General features: G+C 43.4%; 1 protein-coding gene across 4 annotated transcripts in view; it reads right to left on the bottom strand.

The window, feature by feature from the left end:
• Positions 1–405: 405 nt before the first annotated feature.
• ELAVL3 (ELAV like RNA binding protein 3) overlaps positions 406–19,549 on the bottom strand; it is a 56,575-nt gene continuing 37,431 nt past the window's right edge. For 2 of the 4 annotated variants that reach the window (XM_088473894.1, XM_088473895.1), the window contains exons 3-6: positions 18,139–18,287; positions 14,463–14,616; positions 13,696–13,921; positions 406–3,960 (exon numbers count right to left, since the gene is read on the bottom strand). In XM_088473894.1, the coding sequence (XP_088330020.1) occupies positions 3,612–3,960; positions 13,696–13,921; positions 14,463–14,616; positions 18,139–18,287 (878 nt within the window). In that variant the 3' untranslated portion in view covers positions 406–3,611. The remainder of the gene's footprint in view (positions 3,961–13,695; positions 13,922–14,462; positions 14,617–18,138; positions 18,288–19,549) is intronic. The other 2 variants (XM_088473897.1, XM_088473898.1) reach the window with 2 other exon arrangements.

Genomic DNA, 19,549 nt, shown 5'->3' with positions numbered 1-19,549 from the left:
GATCCACAAGGACACAAATGTTCCCCTCGGATGTATGTGCATTTAAAAAACGCAGATGCGGCCATTTTTACGTGCAGCTCTCAATCAGGCTCTTTGGGTCTGTTGTGTTAGTTATAAAAAAAAATAATAATTTGTTAGTGCAGTTGTCTACTTAATCTCAGTCCAACCAATTACCTGCATCTCTCCCTGCACTTCCCACACCCGGTCCAGTCTTTGCACTAATGAGGGCATATGGTTGAACAATTCATTACACACAATTTTTGAATTTACGAATCAATGAGAAAATATTGGAAATGTCATTCGCCCTTCCACACCTCTTTCTTACCATATAACACACACCCTTTCTTACCATTCAATCTAAGTAATAATTAAAACAAACCATTCTTTATTAATAATTATGTTTTTATTTCCTTTTTTTTATGCGTTTTATTACTCAGTGCTCTCAGCTCAATGATTTGAAACCGGCTTATAAAAAAATGCACATTATTGTTTTGTTTTTTTTATTTGTGTTTTTTTTTTTTTTAACAATGTTTCAACCCCCCTTTCTTCATTCTTAAATAAATTATCACCTTTTCTTTCAATGCCAATCAAGCCCCGTTTCCTCATTGGAGAAGGGCTTTGATGAAAAAAAGAAAAACAGAAACCTTGTTTGCTTAGGCTCAACAAACATAAATATGCACATATTTATACCCACACAAATAAAGAATAAATACTTCGAAATAAGTTAAAAACAACAGTTTAAAAGATCTCGCCAGGTTTTCATTTTTTTTTTGTTCATTTTTATCTTTAAATAAATGTCCTTTTTTTTTCTTTTGTTGACTCTTCATTTTATTTTTAATTTGCAAGAGATCCTACAACGTTCTACTAAACACGGTCAAAGAAACCACACAGAATCTAGAACACAAAGAACTAACTAAAATTATGGGGTAGAAGAGTTTGTTCTCAACCATATCCCAACTATGTTATTTTTATTAGAAAATAAACACCAAAAAAATAAGATTAAATCATATTAAAAACACATTAACTAGAGAAACGTCTGGGGTTAATCTAAAAAAAGTAAATAAAACAAAAAAATTCATAGAACAGATGCTAACTTAACTAATAAACAACCAAATTTTCTCTAGCTATTTTTTTTTCTTCTACACAATAATTCAATGCCAAGCTTATTTAATTTATATGTTATGAATATTTGCTCAGAATTAAGGCTTCAGTCCCACTTTCCATTTTCGTATTTCATTTAGTATACGGATTAAAGTATGCCTTCATTGAGAAGAGCCAGCTCTCAGCTATCTAGAAGCGAAAGTGAAATTGGCACTACAGACCCATCTGTCTAATAGCTAACTATTCAGATTTAACTTACTTGGTTTTGCATTTTTTTTTTTTTTAAATAAAATTAAACATGGGCCTACATTTTGGATTCAAAGTCATAACCTATTATGGAAACCTAGAGGTACTGAAGTATCAGTTTATTTTAGTTTTTTTTTTTTATCAGGGACGTTAAAGGATCTAGGCTCCTAACCCATCTTCTTTCTTTTTTTCTTTTATTAGACAAATGAAGGTGGGAAAGAGGCTCGAACCAGCATGTCACCTGGGCATCATGCTGCCTTAATTCAGCTCTGGTTGCGCTGAACTAAAGGCTTCATTTAAAATTAATATTGTTTTGTCTTAAACGTCCATGTTCATTTATTTTTTTTGCAGGTTTGACTGTTCTATATTGTTGAGGGTTTGCTCTAGCTAAAATTTTGTTAATGAGTCTATGGATAGGCATTGATGTAAGAAATGTAAGAAAAAAAGATTTACAAAGATTTTGCTCTGTAAATAGATAATCTTAAAAATTTCATTATTGGACATGTAGAGAGTCGATGCCTGCAGAGGTTCATTCACATTTTTTTGCCAGTATCGGTTATATCAACTCACTCCACAGCGCCTACTCTTCCCTAGCCAAGAGCTGGGCTATTCTTTAATGTAAGGCTTATAATACAGTATACAAGGCTTTCTGTTTGCCAAAATATTCATTAATGTTTCTCTTTTTGTAATTTAAGAATAAAAAAAACATTTTTTATTTTCCTGGATACATGGGCCCGAAGCTATAATTTCACCCATCGAGACATTTTTTGTTAACCCGAACCCTGGCACAATATTCAATAATAATATTTAATAAAAATACACAAAGGTTTATATTTCTCCATCATGAGTAGGGATGTCATCTATGTTTAATTACCAAAACAGGGGCCACTGTGTAAAATATATAAATACAGTCTGAATGAAAAGGCTTTTAAACAAGTCCCAAAAATTGGGAATCCTTTTAACATATAAATATATTGCAGTTAAAATTTAAAATGCATCACGGATCAAGATATTTTTTTTTGTCAAGCAATGATAACTTGGGGGTATTAAAAAAAATGTATAGTATTGCAAGTTATGTATTTTTGTTTGCAGTTCTATAGCTTGCAGTAAATTTAACAGTTTGAATGAGTGATTAGTTTTGTTCGTACATAAGATGGGATGGAGAAAAATATCAATCAAAAATAAGTCCTCTTAAAGTTGATTAACTTGTCATCATGGCATTTTGTCAACAATATGGCTAGGACAACGGTACAGGCAGAATTCAGGGAATTCTCTTTAATGACCCCAAGTTATTTTTGCATGGCAGGTGCACTAGAATTCAATCTAGAAGCCACTAACATGGAAGGGGTTTTTCTAATAAATAAAAAAATGGTCTTGTGGTACCCCGTAGTTGAATTAAAAGAACAAATCTGTATGTATATATATATATCTTTTTTACTTAATGGACTCATAATTTGGGACAAGTGCGAAAGGCTTAAAATGCTCATTGGATTATTTTTTTTTCTCCTTTTTTAAAAAAATAGATATTTTTTTTTCTCTTTCTCTCTCTTGATTTTGCGGCCTTCTCGTTTCTTCATTTATTACTCATTAGGAGAAGGGAGGATGTCGAGTGGTGAGAACATGGAGAAGAGATAGAGGCAGTGAAAGGTGCTAAGCCAAGTGACTGAGGGAACGACAAACCAGTTCACAGCCAAAAAGTGAGAGAACCACAACTTTCTACATAGCTTTTCAGGCTCTATACCCCCTGTACCAGCCATAGAGGTGCCAAGATCCAGTTCTCCTTAGAATCCCTCAATTTGAACATCTCAATACCCTCTATATAAATCCAAGTCATCCTTTAATCACCGGTGCTGCCCAACCGTGTATCTTTTGGTGACACCAGGTTCTGATCAATAATCAATAAACTATCACAATTTGTATAGTGCCTAATGTATTGACCTTGGACGTATCAGACTCCAAGACAAACCTTAGATGTGCCTGAGTGGGGATCCTTGTCAGCCCTAACAGTGCTACACTACAACTCAACTGCACCATTATTGGTGGTACTAAGGTTTATGTGTTTTGAACCAAAAATAGAGGACGCCTAATCCTGTGTTGAACCCTTCAGTTACCTGACTCTGTTTCACCATGTGCAGCCTCTGTGGTGGCAAATGTCGCTCAAGGTTTAGAGATCCCCTTCTTCTACCCTCTCTCTTTTTCATGTTCCCTCTGTCGCACCTCTTCCCCATCCTACCCCTTGCTCTCTCCATTCAGTGGCCTCCCTTTCATGCTTTGTGCTGTTTACTGGTTTTAAATGAAACTTGCAGGACCCTGTCTCCCAGCCGGTATCCGTTCAGACTGGCAATAGCCATGGCCGCCTCGTCGTAGTTTGTCATAGTGACGAATCCGAAACCTTTGCACTTGTTGGTGGTGAAGTCCCGGATAACTTTGACATTCGTCACTGCACCGAATGGCCCAAACAGCTGCCACAGGACACTCTCGTCGGCCTCTGGGGAGAGGTTGTAGACAAATATGCACCAGCCAGCGGAGGTAGGACCAGTCAAACTGACTCCGGCAAGGTTAGTGACACTGTCGATGGTGATGGGAGAGAACCTGGGAAGGAAAGAGAGCGGACTACATTGGGTGTAAGGAATAGGTCTGCTTGAGTGAGAAGGAGTGGAGTAAAAAAGACAGAGAAGATAATGAAATGCTCCACATAAAACAGAAAGGAGTAGACAGCGAAGAAGACAAATATATATATTCATGTTAGTGGCACCCTTGACCTGATTTATGTCTTCGGTGATGTTACGTGCCTTAATGTTTTGCTGCTGCACCAAGGTTTCTGCCAATGCTGTGGAACAAGATGGCAACTTTTGTGGAGAAGCAAAAATTTGCACAGGCTCATGGGAAAGGTTTGGGTGGGGCCAGAGCTTTCCTCGTTAAGCATGCAGCAAGCGCACCGGTCTACTTCATTTTTATAGAGTAGTGCCAAAAAAAAAAATGGGATTTCACTTTTTATGTCACAGCTTGATGGTTTCCCGACCGCTAAAATCCTTGCGCTAATATAAATAAATAAATAATTTAGTTTTCCCACTCACAGCTGCTAATCCAATCAGCCTGTACCAGCTGGCTAGTTCATTCTCAAAACCACATAAACCCAAAAGATTGTTGGATTGCGCTTCAGAGTGAAGCTTATTAAAAATTACTACAGTATAATAACCACTTGACTTTGAATTAAAAAAATTAGACAAGGCTTCTCTTAGTAAAATAGAACAAATTTGAACATACATATTCAAAGTTAGCAATTTTGACACACATGAGATATAACAAATCTAGCACATAGACAAAACATACATGTATAAAATAGTGTCGGTCCTTGTATAAAACGATGTGAAATCATTTCCTCTGGATCCTGTGCACTTAAGCTAAATAAATCTCAGTTTGTGCTTTTTCAACTTGCCGGTACACAACTAAACTATACAGGAGACTGTGATTAATTGTAATTCATTAGTGAGGATTTATACTCAAAAGTTACTTTGTTTCAAATTTCACATCGTTTTATACAAGGACCGATTGAAGTCTAAGGGACACTCTTTTATACATGTATGTTTTATTATGCGGTAGATTTGTTATATCTCATGTGTGTCAAAATTGCTAACTTTGAATATGTATATTAAATGTTCTATTTTACTAAGAGAAGCCTTGTCTAAATATTTTGTTTCAAAGTCAAGTGGTTATTATATTGTAGTAAGTTTTAATAAGCTTCACTCTGAAGCGCAATCCAACAATCTTTTGGGTTTATTTGGTTTTGGGATTTAACTTTTGCAGACCGAGATTATTGAAATAAGATAACCATTTGAAAGGGGCACATTTTTAGGGGTGTACTTTGCAGAATGGCCCACAACCATTTCAACTCTACATGTTGACTTGAACTTTGCATCAGGGATGGAAGAATTTAGGACTCTACACAATTTATCGGGACATTGACATCCTTTGACAAACGGATCCTGGGAAGGGGGGCCTGAGGCCACTATGTAGACTCAGTACGGCTCTAAGTTGGACTTTGATGTGATGCTTTGCACACTGCACTTCTCCTGATTTTTTCCTAATGTCCACAAACCTGAGGGCATAACTAGTGTGCAATGAAATACACCGAGGAAGGCCAGATATGTTCACTAGTGCAGAACCGAACCCAATCACCGAGCACATCCTGCAAGCTTCGACCTACTCTGCGCTGAGCAAAACATGGAATTCATTGTGAGATCGCTGTGTGTCCTGAGCTTATAGAGGAAACTAAGATGGTAAGATGGCTGCAGATGGTGGTGGAGAATATTAGGGGTAGATGGGACTGATGATGAAGGTGACAAGTACAGCAAGGAAGGGGAAGACATTTGGTGGAAGAACGGGCAAAGACTTTCACTAGAATAATGAAGATGATCCAAAAGTGCCTCAATCTACCATCACTGTGAGGAGCACTGCTAAACAATCCAATGAAGAAGGTAACAAAAGAAGCAACATGAGGAACACCAGAGCAGTTTAGTACATTATAGACTTGGTACATCAGAGTATCTGACACAGAACCCTGACAATGTTCCAAACATTCCAGACATTATGTCACCTACTGTACCTACAATTACTGTCTTTCCAACTACTGTCTAAAGCTCTATAGATGCTAGCTTATCATAGGCCAAATAAAAGAATCTAAGTTGAACAAAGAAGATATTTATAATAAGAGGAGAAAGATGGTTGGAATGGGGGAATTTAGGCAGATGAGGCAAATAAGTAGTGACAGGGATGAGGATAATGGTTGACGTGGGCAGGGAGATGATACAGAAGATTATTACGGGCAAATTGGAGATGTTGCCCATAGCAACCAATCAGATTCTAGCTATTATCTTCTAGAAGGTGCTAGTTAAATGTTAAGTAGAATCTGATTGGGTTCTATGGGCAACATCTAAAAACTCACATCCTAGTAGATTTACCCCGCAGGGGCCTATTCATCATCGAAGGCCGTATGGCCTCCGATGATGAAGTATTGAACTCGCTTCAAGGGATACTTAAGTATCCAACTCGCAGCGGGGGAAACGTGACACCGGAGCAATTCATCATTGCTCCGATGAGGGGACAACTGCTCCGAAAAGCAGATGTCCCCATGGTTAGTATCGCAGCTACATCTGTAGCTGCGTTACTAACCTGCTCCCCGGCGTCCTGGTTACGATGGCGCTTGTTCTCGGCAGCAAACTCTGAAAACTTTACGTTTTCGGAATCTGCTGAATACCAAGGATCCTATTGGACCCCTGATAATGAATGGCCCGGTAACTTAAATATATGGAAACTAGCCTTTCCGCATGGTTACCGGGCCCTTTAGTGTCTACAGGAAACAAAGTGTCTATGGTGCAAACCGCAATAGTTTTTTTAGAACCAATCAGATATCAGTGCTCATTCGTCTGATCACACTTCCCTGCTGAAAGCTGATCTCTGATTGGTTGCTATGGTTTAGAGCACGTCAATGCACTTTACACCACGTTAATAAATAAGACTCTTAGGCGTATAACTACTAATCTTAATGAACTTTCACCTCTGCTCTTAGATGTATCAGTCACTCAAATAATATAACAGCGAAGAGTAAAGGGGCCTATCCATTAGCAGATGTATTTCTGAGCGATGAAAGACAAAAGATATCCCTTGAAAATTCCTGTGGCTGTGCTGAACGATATCTGTCATGTATATGACAGATTTTGGCGAACGATGAACGATATCGCATGACATCATTCAGGGAGTGGATTTTTTTTCTCTGCAGCGCTCTGTAGCTGCTGCTAATATCTTTCGTCGTTTACTGCATATAAACTGCACGATATTGCTAATATCGTCCAGCTATATGCGATAATTGAGCAACATGTTGGAGAGATGATAGATGCGATTTATCGGCTGCGGGAGGGCACATCTGTCATCGTTCAGGGCCTATCCATTAGCAGATATAATGAATGATTGAACGATATATCGTCCAATCGTTCAATTCATCTTCTAATGGATAGGCCCCTTTATAATTCCAAGCGGCTGCTTATTACCATGGCCAAAAAACATACCAGTTCTGATTAATCTGTATCCTGAGATTATGTTCTTGTTCCACCCTTGGGTAGTACATGGTGGCCATTACAGAGTTTTGCTATAGGGCCAAATATGTTTGGTTACGTCCCTGCTGAATGGCCTTTCTGTACTCATCCCTCCGATTGGGTGCAGTCACTTATGCTATGAAATACACATCTCGCACTCCACCATCAGCCGGTAAGGCGGACAGATAATTACCATTACACTCTGATGCGTGAAGACTGGATGTAAGGGAACGTGGAAAACGTTCCACCGGCCTCGATCATTCCTGGGATCCTTTTATGTAGAAGAACACACAGAGAGACTGGTGTAATAACATGGTGCAATATCACAAATATGCCACGGGCCCACAGATACCAATCCGGTAACAGCTCTCACCAGTCGCATGCTGCCACACACTTAGGTTGCTAGGCATCATGCGGTATAAATAGGCTATTGATCTCTAGGTCATATCTACCATGAGCCAAGAGGACAATACTGTACAGATCCACCGATCCCTACAACAGGGCATACATGGAAAGATGGCAGAACAGTGACCTTATCAGAGGGCAATGCCACCTCTCACGTCCCAGAGTGCCCTGCTAGGCCATGCCAGGAAGGATGCCACCAGTGGCATGACCCTGGCCGGCACCGTATATCTGGGTGTTACCGGCCCACGTGACACCTGGATTGATGCTCGAGTCTGATTGGTTGCTATGGGTTACTGCATATTGGCACTGTTAGCACCATGTTATTAACGATGCCCTCGTATATGCCGGTATACTTCATATAACACAAAACACAACACGACACAGACGTAAGGAAAGGGCGATTACATGGTCAGGGGAGGGTGCGGCCAAACTGAGATTACTCCCCCCCCCAAAAAAAAAAGAACAAATAGGTCACACAACAGCCAGAGAGTAGCAGATAACTAAGATGCCAGCCAGGAATCTACGGAGCTGCGGGTTAATGTACGGGGGAGAGAATATAATGTGTTTCTATGCAGGCACCGTATTGTACTATATCACACCTGCCTATGGTGTATACTAACTATATACTGACTGTGTAATGATATGTAGTATATATACCCTAAACTATAGGCAAGGCGCCCTACGTTACGGGCTGTTCCACCTTCAGATTGTTTAGCGCACACCTACGCCTCTTATGGAATACATTGCTTTATCTTTCTGGTCTGTTCTGGGATTTTCAGCCATTTATTGATTTAATAAGATAGACCAGGGCTAGGCAACCTGTGGCACGCCCTCTGTTGCGGAACTACACATCCCAGCATGCACTTTTAGCATTCCCTGAAAAGCAGAACTGTGGCAGGGCATGCTCTGAGGTGTAGTTCCACAGACTGTCCACCCCTGAGATAGACCCAGCTCTGCTGTCCTCTCTCCTGTCGTTTCCCAGGGTTACAACCATAAATATATCTTACTGATTATATAAATACATGGATGAGAAGCACAGAAAGAAGCCAGAAGAGAAAGATACGTTAAGTAAAAGTTACAGGTCGCAGCGCTGGGATCGCAGATGCAGCAGGCTGGTGTCAAGACACCTCCTGCTGCGTTTGCATTTTAGCAAGGGCGGAACTGCACAGACACTCGTGTGCGGCCTTGCGGTCCCGTCCTCTGCTGAATCCGGCCCTCTGTGCGGTAGCCATCGGGACGCATGCACAGATTAAAAACATCGTCCGCTCACAACCGAGATCGCCGCTGCGTCCACCTCTGCATCAGGCCCAGAGAGTGGTGATCTCCAATTATCGGATTGTTAGCTGTGGGGCACGGACACTACAGCATTAAATGCGTCTTTATATGGTGTAACACCACTGAGGACCCTAAGCGTGTACATGGCTTCACATGTGTGCGATGCTGGAGATTTACACTGACGGTGAACATGTAGCGTGTTGTGGTGAAGGATATCTCAGCCCGTTCATTAAGCCGCAGCGGCTAAGAATGGTGCAGAGGGTGGGTCTGGGTATCTCGTTTACCTCTTGACGCCGTACGCCATGTTTATTATAGAGTCCAGCCTGCGAGAGAAGGGACAGGAGAGGGAGCGGAGTGTTAGTCATCGGGCAGGAACTGAGGGGTGGGGGCCCATACTGCCGCTTTGGGGAGACGTGAGGAGGCGAAGACACCCAATTACTATTCTGATGATTGTGTACATACAACACTGCACGCTTACTTATTAACGTACATGTGACAGTACTGTACATAGGCCATTTTACCGGTTGTCTCTAATGGCGACTCCGCATAACCGTCCCCGAGGTCCTGCCCAAATACAATCCCCCAAAAGTTACAGTGACAGCAAAATAACCTTACAATTACTAATGTCAGGATTCACAACGTAAGTGAAGACACAAATGTAGAGTACAGCCCAACGTAAGCACACCGTACAACAGCTGTCCTACATGTCCACTGATCAGTACTTACACTATATTAAGCATTCGGCTATGAGAACACACTGACCATAAGACAATGGGACTAGATGCATGCAACAATATGATTGGTTGGCTGCTCTGCTTGTTGATTGATCAGTTGGATGCACTGAACGCAGAGGAACAATGAAACTTGATACAAACACAATAAGAATATAATTCTGGGGGGCAGTATACCAATCTGATCCCATCACATGTCCACCCAGGCCAATCTGATTGGTCAAGGATCACCCCAATCTGATTGATGGCTTCCACAGACCACGTCCACACAATATGATCACTAAACAAACTAATTGGTGGATTATTTTTTTGGGAGGAACAATCACCGATCATTAAAATGTCTTTCATTACAGCGCCTGGGGAAACAGAAGCTTGTTTGATTGGACTAAGGCGGGAGAGTAGAGCTGTAGAGCAGCTTATAGAGATAGGAGGCGATAGCGCCAATCCGGTACCATGAGCGACATAAAACGGACCTCTGAAGTCGTGCAGCCATGGAGCAGGCGGTCACATATTGGACAAAGCACAGGGAACAATGGGTAAATACCTAAAAGAGGGGACAATGGGTATGGTATAAAGGTGGGGGCTGGAGGAAGGGACCTTCCGCAAGAAAATATTCTGAATTCCGTTGTGTCGCATTGACGTGGTACTATGGATGACCAGAGGTTCCTGCAGGTGTCACCCGGGTTCCGGACTGTAGATAGACTGTAATTAGATAGACAATGTCTAGATAGACACCAGATGTTAGACAGTCTATAGGTCGACAGGGACAAAAGGTCGATACACTAAATATCGACATGTAAGAAGGTCGACGGGTACAAATTGTCGACAGGGTCAAAATGTCAACGTGAAAATGGTCGACACAAAAAGGTAGACATATTATTTTTTTGTTTTTTTAGGGTTAGGTTCAGTGGCAAACGCAGGATTTCTAGAGGGGGGTTTACAAATACCTGATTTTAGAGTGAGTGCGGCCAGTCCATGAGGAGGGTAGAATTAGCACTTATCCAGCTTTAATATGCGTCATACAAAGTGTATTGTGTGTCATAATTCCAGCATATAGAGGACCAGCGGTCACAGTAACCCATTAGATGCGGCAGTAGGGCCATCATGTCTGAGCTGGATGTATTTATTTTAGATGTGACCACCATTCCAGACCATTGGAGCAAGTCCGGGTGTCTGGGGAAGCAGCAGAAGAACCTAGCACTGCCCTGGACATATATGTACATATTGGGCTGTATAGCCGCTCATCCCTAACAGTGAATGTTTTCCAGATTTCCTAGTTGGTGCACAGGTGTACTTATTACTGGCTGATACAGGTTAAAAGATCCACAGGTGGTGCTAAATATTTCATTTGTGATACTGAGAAGAACATGCAGCACTAGTAACATTCTATTACATTACCGATGAGGTTTAGGGTTAGGCACTTACTCTAGACGGTTAGGGTTAGGCACTAGAAGGGACGGTTAGGGTCAGGCACCTACCTCGACAGTTAGGGTTAAGCACCAGGAGGGAGGGTTAGGCAACAGGAAGCATGGTTACGGTTAGGCACCAGGAGGGAGGGTTAGGCACATAATGGAAGGTTAGGGATAGGCAGACGGATAGGGTTAGGCACCAGGAGGGAGGGTTAGGCACTAGAAGGGACGATTAGGGTCAGGCACCTACCTCGATGGTTAGTGTTAAGCTCCAGGAGGGAGGGTTAGGCAACAGGAAGGATGGTTACGGTTAGGCACCAGGAGGGAGACTTAGCCACCAGAAGGGAGGGTTAGGGTTAGGCACCAGGAGGGAGGGTTAGGGTTAGGCACCTGGAGGGAAGGTTAGGGTTAGGCACCAGAATGGAAGGTTACTGTTAGGCACCAGGAGGGGGAGTTAAGTTTAGGCACCAGGAGGGAGGGTTAGGCAACAGGAAGGATGGTTATGGTTAGGCACCAGGAGGGAGGGTTAGGCAACAGGAAGGATGGTTATGGTTAAGCAGCAGGAGGGAGGGTTAGGCACCAGAAGGGAGGGTTAGGTTTAGGCACCAGGAGGGAGGGTTAGGGTTAGGCACCAGGAGGGAGGGTTAGGGTTAGGCACCAGGAGGGAGGGTTAGGGTTAGGCACCAGAAGGGAAGGTTAGGGTTAGGCACTAGGAGGGGAGTTACGGTTAGGCACCAGGAGGGAGGGTTAGGCACCAGGAGGGAGAGTTAGGGTGAAGATTAGGGCTAAAAAAGCAACAAAAAAAAAATCATATGTCGGACATTTTATTTGTCGACCATTTTCATGTCAACCTTTTGACCCTATCGACCTTATATGTCGACCTTTAGCATGTCGACCTTTTAACCCTGTCGACCTATTGTCTTTCTAACATCTGGTGTCTATCTAGACATTGTCTATCTAATTACGGTCTATCCCATTCCTTATGTCTGGTAAGTAAGTATACAGGACAGTGGGAACATGACGGCCTATGACAGACAGCAGGGCACGCCAGATGGGCCGGTGGGCAGGGAATACAGACAAGGTAGCAAAGTTGTGCTGCTAATTTAGTTGCCTTAGGGCCTGATTCAGAGATGGACGCTAATGTCGCAGCTGCGAATACCTACGCAGCGGCTGTGCGAAAATATGCAAATGAGGCGGCCGCCTGGATTTGTATGGAGACGTCCTCCAGTGGCTTCACAAATCCAAACGACTGCATACAAGGATGCAGCTCGGCCGCAGATCAGTAGATAATCGGACTCGTGAGTTACCCTAGCGCAGAATGGCCGCAGCTACTGAGTTGCCGGAGCCATTTTGACTGCGTACGGAATCACAGTTGCAGGCAGAGACCCACCCGGAAAACAGTCCGCGACACATCCGCATTTGAGTCGCCACCTTCCCCGTTCCCGCCCATAAACCGCCCCTGCCTGTCAATCACTTTGAGAATAATTCCTCACTGTGAACGACAACGAAAAATTAAACTTCTTGACGCATGCGCAGATTATCGATAATCGCTCAAACTACGCAGACATCATCATTGCTCTGAATCAGGCCTGTAGGCGATATCGTAGCATGGAAAATAGGCAGTGATATTGGACAGACGTCTGCCAGTGACTCGTACTGGGCGGAAGGATATATATCACTGGTGATGAGGCCTGAGGTCAGGTAGACAGTAGCTAGAGAGATACAGAATAAAACGGACACTCTGATTGGATAATACGTATGCAGTGATATGGGCTGGGCTGTATAGACATACAGGCAGTTGCTCAGAATGGACAATGAACACTCAGTAATATGTTAGACGTGTCGATGGGCGGACAGTGAATAGGCCTTGGATGAAGTGAGGTCAGGTAGTAGATTCAGGAGCAAGCTCAGGAGGGGTAATTACTATTCTATACGGGAACTATCATAGGGGCAAACGGATGATTTTCAGGGTTGCTTTTCCACCCTTTAAATATATCAAGCACTGGTTTGATATATGTATACAGCTTAACTATAATACATTCACAATTACGGTATAAAGAAATACTGCCCCAGTATACTTCACAAGCTAAAGTCTACAATAAATACAAGGGTGGAAAGGAAATGTTCTGCAGCGCCACCAGGTGGCCATAGGCGGTAGCACGTTTTTTTTTTTTTATGTTCATGGAAAAGGACAGGGAAAGTGGAGGGTGGTAGGCACACAGCGCCGTAAGATGGTAAGAGCAATGAGTGTGCGTGGATGAAACAAAGTGGCAGAAGCATGTTCAGGGCACGATCGGTAACAGTTCAGGGGGTTATGTGTAGGTACAGGCCATGGTGCATTGGGCATGATGGGGGGTAGGGATCAGGGAGGGGTAAGAAAAGTGTGAGATGGGGGTAATGCAGGGGGTGTTGAGTTTCTCGTGGGGGGTGGCTCACCTGAATCTCTGCGTCTGATGGTGAAGGGGTCCTGTGTACCTCCGGGCTGTGGTCTGGTATAGGTGGGTAAGGAGCGCTTGACCTGTTTTCTGGCTGGGGTTGTTGGCAAACTTCACCGTGATTGGTTCACTGGCACCGAGTGGTTTTTGCCCATTCAACCCCTTGATTGCCTCCTCGGCCTCTATTCTCTTATCAAATCGGATGAAACCCACTCCCCGAGAGACCCCTGAAAGCAGAATGACAACAAAAATCACCACGATAGCCACGAATATTAGCCATTTATTGCAGGATAAATCCGCAGTCGTAAACATTTTTTTTTTTGGAGGGGGTCCTAACAGTTGGTTTGAAACGCTCTCTAGCAGAATGTATCTAACCTCTACAGTTTTCAGAAGAGACTCCATCAGCAGTAACCTGGACATGTATGACAATCCTGTGTATATATCCAGCCCAATGTTAATGGGTTAGAAACAACATGGGGAGAACGTACATGGGGAGTACATAAAAACTCCACATAAAGAGGGCCCTAGTTGGCATTGCACCCACGAGACTAGCACTGTAAGGCAGCAATTCTAACCACAATGCTACGCCCAAGATCTATGTATAGTCATATAAATGAATATATACGCTCTGCCCTGGTCATTCGCTGACCAGTCTTCTGCTAGACCTGTGAGTGCCTCCTTCTTTCCCGTCCCCTGGAGTAATGCTGTGATGCTGGGCCCCTACCTGTCCCTGGATGTTCAGCAAATCCGTCAGTCTGCGCCATTTACCTGTAACCTGGTCGACCAGGATGCGTGAGGTGATAATTCTGCCGTACTGGGAGAAGAGTTGCTCCATCTCTTTCTGATTCATGGTTTTGGGCAGGCTGCTTACATATAGGTTGGCATCTCGTATGGAGGCAGAGCTTGGGCGAGCGTAGGATACCTGCGCCATGGGAGGGAAACAGCATGTGATAAGGTAAAGTCCCAGCACTATACATCACCACACATTACGGCGTGACCTGGACTGTTGTGAGGTTTTCCGTTTACCAAGACTATTCTGAACTTATGATATTACACATGACTGGCATTGGGCTAAAAATAGCTATTTACCTATATATACTGTATGCATTTATATCATACATTGGCCCGTCTTACACACCCCTTGGACAGTAGTGATATACAGATCCAGCACAACATCCGCTATTCTGTACCCAATATGCGGGCATTGCTGGTGCAATCAATATGGGCATACCCCTGCGTCTTATGGTGCATACACACGGTCAGATTTTTCTTCAGATCTGAACGATAACGATTAAAAAAATCGTTCAATCGTTCATATCTGAAGGAAAATCTAACATGTCTGAACGATGAACGATGCGCGTTCCCAATGGTCAGATAACGATATCTGACATCTGATGTGTTTGCAGTCAGTTTTGGACGATTTCAGTCATTTTAAGGCAGCCAAAAATCGTTCATGGTTCAAATCGTTCAATCGTTCATCTGACACATCTGACCGTGTGTATGCTCCATTAATCGCATAGCGATGTGACTAGGAGGCACAAGCAGCTTCTGTGCGACTGTGGCTCTATCTGCATGAGAAATGCTTTAATACAGTGTCAGCGGCTGTGACACTGTAACGTAGCGTTTCGCATGCACACGCAGTGGCACGCAGGATATAGGAATGCCGCATGTCATTTTAAACAGCATAAGCTTCGCGTGCATCCTATTCGCAACAAGCCGCATTTTAAAGTTGCATGAAAAGACGCTCTGCGCTACAGAGTCATGGTGCGACTAGAGGGGCTGTTAAACGCGCAAGGAGGCTAGGTGTATGTGAACACATCTGTAAACATCAATATATGAGCTGTCCGTGGTACTCGAAGAAAGGATTTGGAAACCATGGCTTAGTACAGAATAATATCAATAATTACAGTGCCATTCACAGCAAGTGTGATACACTAACTGCGCCCTACACCAGCAGAGATAAGCGCAGGTTTATCAGAACGGTGTGGCGCAGTGCGCTGCATGTCCACCCCTCCCCCCCCGTCCTACAAATGTCCAATATTAGCACAGAATAAGAACACCTAAAAAAAAAAGCAGTGAAAAGGTTAATTGTCGCATCTCCCTGATGAGAAAAGGACTGTTGCCGAGTCTCTAGTCACCGTTGCTACAGAAATGCTCTCGCGCTCAGGGGAGTCTCCCATGAGCCTTTGCAGCATCAACACTGGTCGGTAAGGGCAGAGCAGATGGAGTCTGATCTGATGCAATGGTCTGCGTTACCCTACGTCTGACAGTTCAACAAATTCAAAATAAAAAATCTACCTTATGTATAAGTTATGCTTATTTCCACTTCATGCTTTTATAAATCTAAACATTGTAAGCATGCAGATGTGCGATTCATGAATTGCATCTGTTTTCTCCACAAGGTGGCCTGAACCACTGCTCATGAGAATGCTGCTTACTGATTCACTAGGACTTGAGGACTAGGACTGAGGTCACTGAGTCTATAAGTGTCTATAAGTACCTCAATGATATTACTAGCTCATAACGGATTCAGGGTTGCAAAGAGCAACGTTGGGCCCCGGTACGAAGGGGAGGGCCACATCCGGGGCATGGCCGTACCATGTTGGGCGCATGGCTGAGGCTCTTTGGCAGGCCGGGCCTTACCGCCTTGGTACACTGTACTCGCCTCCTGCTGAGTGGATTAGTGGGCTGCATTCTGGGCCACAATATGGCGGCTTCCTCTATTGTATTTGTATGATAAAGGCATTTATCGTGACGCGAAAGCTCTTCCTGCTTCAACTCTTATCGAGGCAAAAGCAAGAAGCAATAACGCCGATATGTATTAACATCAAATATTGCGAGTTCTCATTCCCAGATGGCTGCCGGTGCTGGACAGCACCATAATGGTCGGTAATTCTGCTGATATGTCTTTTTAATATGAACTGGCGGATTACCGTCACCATACAACTGTATTGTGACAGAGATATTGATACATGTGTGCAGAGACCTGAGTGAAAAGTGATTTTTCTCTACGGTAACTGCCTTAATGCATGTTGAAGATCAATATAAGTGTCAATTTGCACTGAATCTAGTCCATTCAAAATTTATTTACTGATAATACATCTCCCTCATTATGCCTCAGTGACTTATAAAACACCATTCATACGACTATGGTTTTCAGCTCCCAAAATGGCTGCCTGTAGTATTTGCACCTCAGTGGTATCAATAAGAGCACAATTAAGGCCCATTGGGGACCCCAGACAACATAATGGCACAGGACCCACTTTCCTCCTGCGTTTGTCACAAAAGAACACATAAAAATGGGTTTTAGTAATGTGCCCGCTCAGTGCTGACTGGGCCCTCGTCGGGAAACCTAGTTTGCCTAATGGATGATCTGGCTCTGACATCAATAGTTCCCAGTTCATCAACAAACTGCGTTATCTCCGGCCCGTAAAATGGATATTTCCATTGTGTCCTGAAGGCTATAGGTGCCCTGTAATATGAGATGTAACATCAGCAATTTCAGCACAATGTATGTCACTTGCAGGTATGATAAAGAAGCAATATGGGGCTAAGGAAGGAATTCTAAATATTTACTATGTAAAATAAAATAAAAGTACTTTGCATTGTTCACGGTTGTGTTTGTCATTTTCTAATAAAGTTATTTTACTTATCATGCAGCCGCTGGGAGCTGTAATCCAGTTAAAGAACAGCTGTAAATCTAGATAATGAAGTGTTGTAATCACTGTATCACATGACAGGATAGTAAGCTCTTTAGGTCCACGCTACATGTCACTTTCGTTAGGAGGGACCGTCTCTGCCAGCCATTAAATGTGTCACTGTGTTCGGTCACAAAGCCACCTCGTTGGGTCTGACCTCTCAGCTATTATCTGGGATTAGGTCACTTTTCAGCTCTAGGAGACTTTTATCCTTTAACTTTTCCTGGGCGACACAGATTTGGGATTTACCCACAGCAGCTGGCTTCCTGTCCCAATCTCCGCTGCCCCCCTCCCCATTCATTTCATCTCCAGGGGAAATACCCCTTAATTAGCCAGCGAGAGGACAGATGGCTGAGTGCTTTTGTCTCTCACCCCTCCTTCTACCCAGGCCCATTCACGGCATCCCTTTCCCCAAGGGGAGGGCCGGGCCTATTTGAATGACAAAGGCAGGATAAATAAAAGACTTTCCCAATCGTCCCTGACCTGCTGCGTCTAATATACAGTGTGACCTTAAGGTGCAGAGATTGAGGGCATCTGTTACTGCTGCCTTCTGGCAGGGTGGGGGGTAGATCTGATTTCCTTGTAGGGGAGCGCAGGATAAAATAAAAAAAAAACCCAGCAGGCACAAAAACTACATTTGTAGAAACTGGGGTCTCCCAAGTTCAAAAATGCATGGGGACGAAAGAGGGCCATCGCTCACAGAGCTGACAATCCAGATAGACGCAGCCGTGTATCACCCCTCTCACCTTGATGGTCTTTGTCTGTAATTTCAGTCCATTCAGGGTGTTTATGGCTTTATCTGCATCATTAGGATCCACGTAATTTACAAATCCGTACCCCAAACTCTGACCTGTGTGGGCAAGATGTGTAGTCAGTGAGAGTGCTACCTTAGGACCTGTGGGGGAGGGGAGAAGTGAAAGTGAATCTTCTGCCGCACATAGAGAGATAAAGAGAACTGAGCCATCGCTCACAAGCACAAAGGTCTCCTAATAGACAGCTTGGTATCCCCGCAGACCCACCCCCCTAAACAGCCTTGGTGTATAACAAAGCCCCCAAATAACCCTCGGTGTATAACAAAGCTGGACCACCTGCCTCTGTACTTCCCATGTAAATCCCACCTGCCCCCTCTACATACATCTCTCCCAGTATATGACCACAGACTGGATTTATAGAGAAATGTCCCAGAATCCTCTAGGTGGTTTCAGTCTAAACAATAATGATAAGCTAACTCTCTGGGTCCAACAGCCAAGGTGTACTTAGGATAGTAACCAGCTACTGTATAATATATTATTATATAGATTATTTATAGGCATTATCCTTTTTTTGTCTTAAAGAGCAACTAAACACCAAACACATGTATTTGAGCTAAGGTTGTCTTTTCCTGATATCTTGCCAGTGTTATGTAAGGCGGACACAGCCTTGGTACCTAATGGTTACTATAATAAGCATACTTTGGTTGCTTCCAGCATCTATAAAAAAACAATGCAGACAGTCTAATATAAAACAGATAAACAGCCAGCATCTACCTAACAAGCATAATACATAAATGACATCAAACAATTCAGATTCTGGAGACATATGTGATCTTTGCCTACGCTCCCGGGATGTCCGGGAGACTCCCGAATTTCAGGGAGTAGTCCAGGAGTCCAGAGAGGTTAGGTCACCCTCCCCGGATCCCGCTTCTCTTTCATGCGTTGTGGATGAGGCTATTTGCGTCATCAGACCCGTCCTCCACTGTGCAAAACTGCGAACTGCGTCACTGCACAGCGGCCGCTGGGGCCGTGATTATGCAAATCCCGTCATCGCTTTCCCCCAGGAACTTAATGGAATACAAGGGAGTAAACTTGTATAATCAGCTATATGTAATTATAATGGCTGGACTCAGCATGTAAACCTTTTCAAGTACATATGTAGATTTGACAAACTTTTAATCTACAACATAACTTATATATTAAGTCCCATTTTCAGGTGGAATCTGGACCTGATTCAGACCCGCTCGGTCGCTAGGAGCGATTGTCGCCTGTCTGCGGATGCATCTAAGTCGCAGTGCCCGTGCGCAAACTAGCGTCTGCGATGTACAATCGAGCGCTCGTAGTACACAGACAGGACGCTACTTTGAGTGACAGATTGCGCCGTTTGTGGGTGGTGACAGGGGAA

The sequence above is a fragment of the Taudactylus pleione genome, unplaced genomic scaffold (genome assembly GCF_031769625.1).
Source record: "Taudactylus pleione unplaced genomic scaffold, aTauple2 ptg000145l, whole genome shotgun sequence".
Lineage (NCBI taxonomy): Eukaryota > Metazoa > Chordata > Amphibia > Anura > Myobatrachidae > Taudactylus > Taudactylus pleione.
This window is presented reverse-complemented; position numbering and strand designations above follow the sequence as displayed.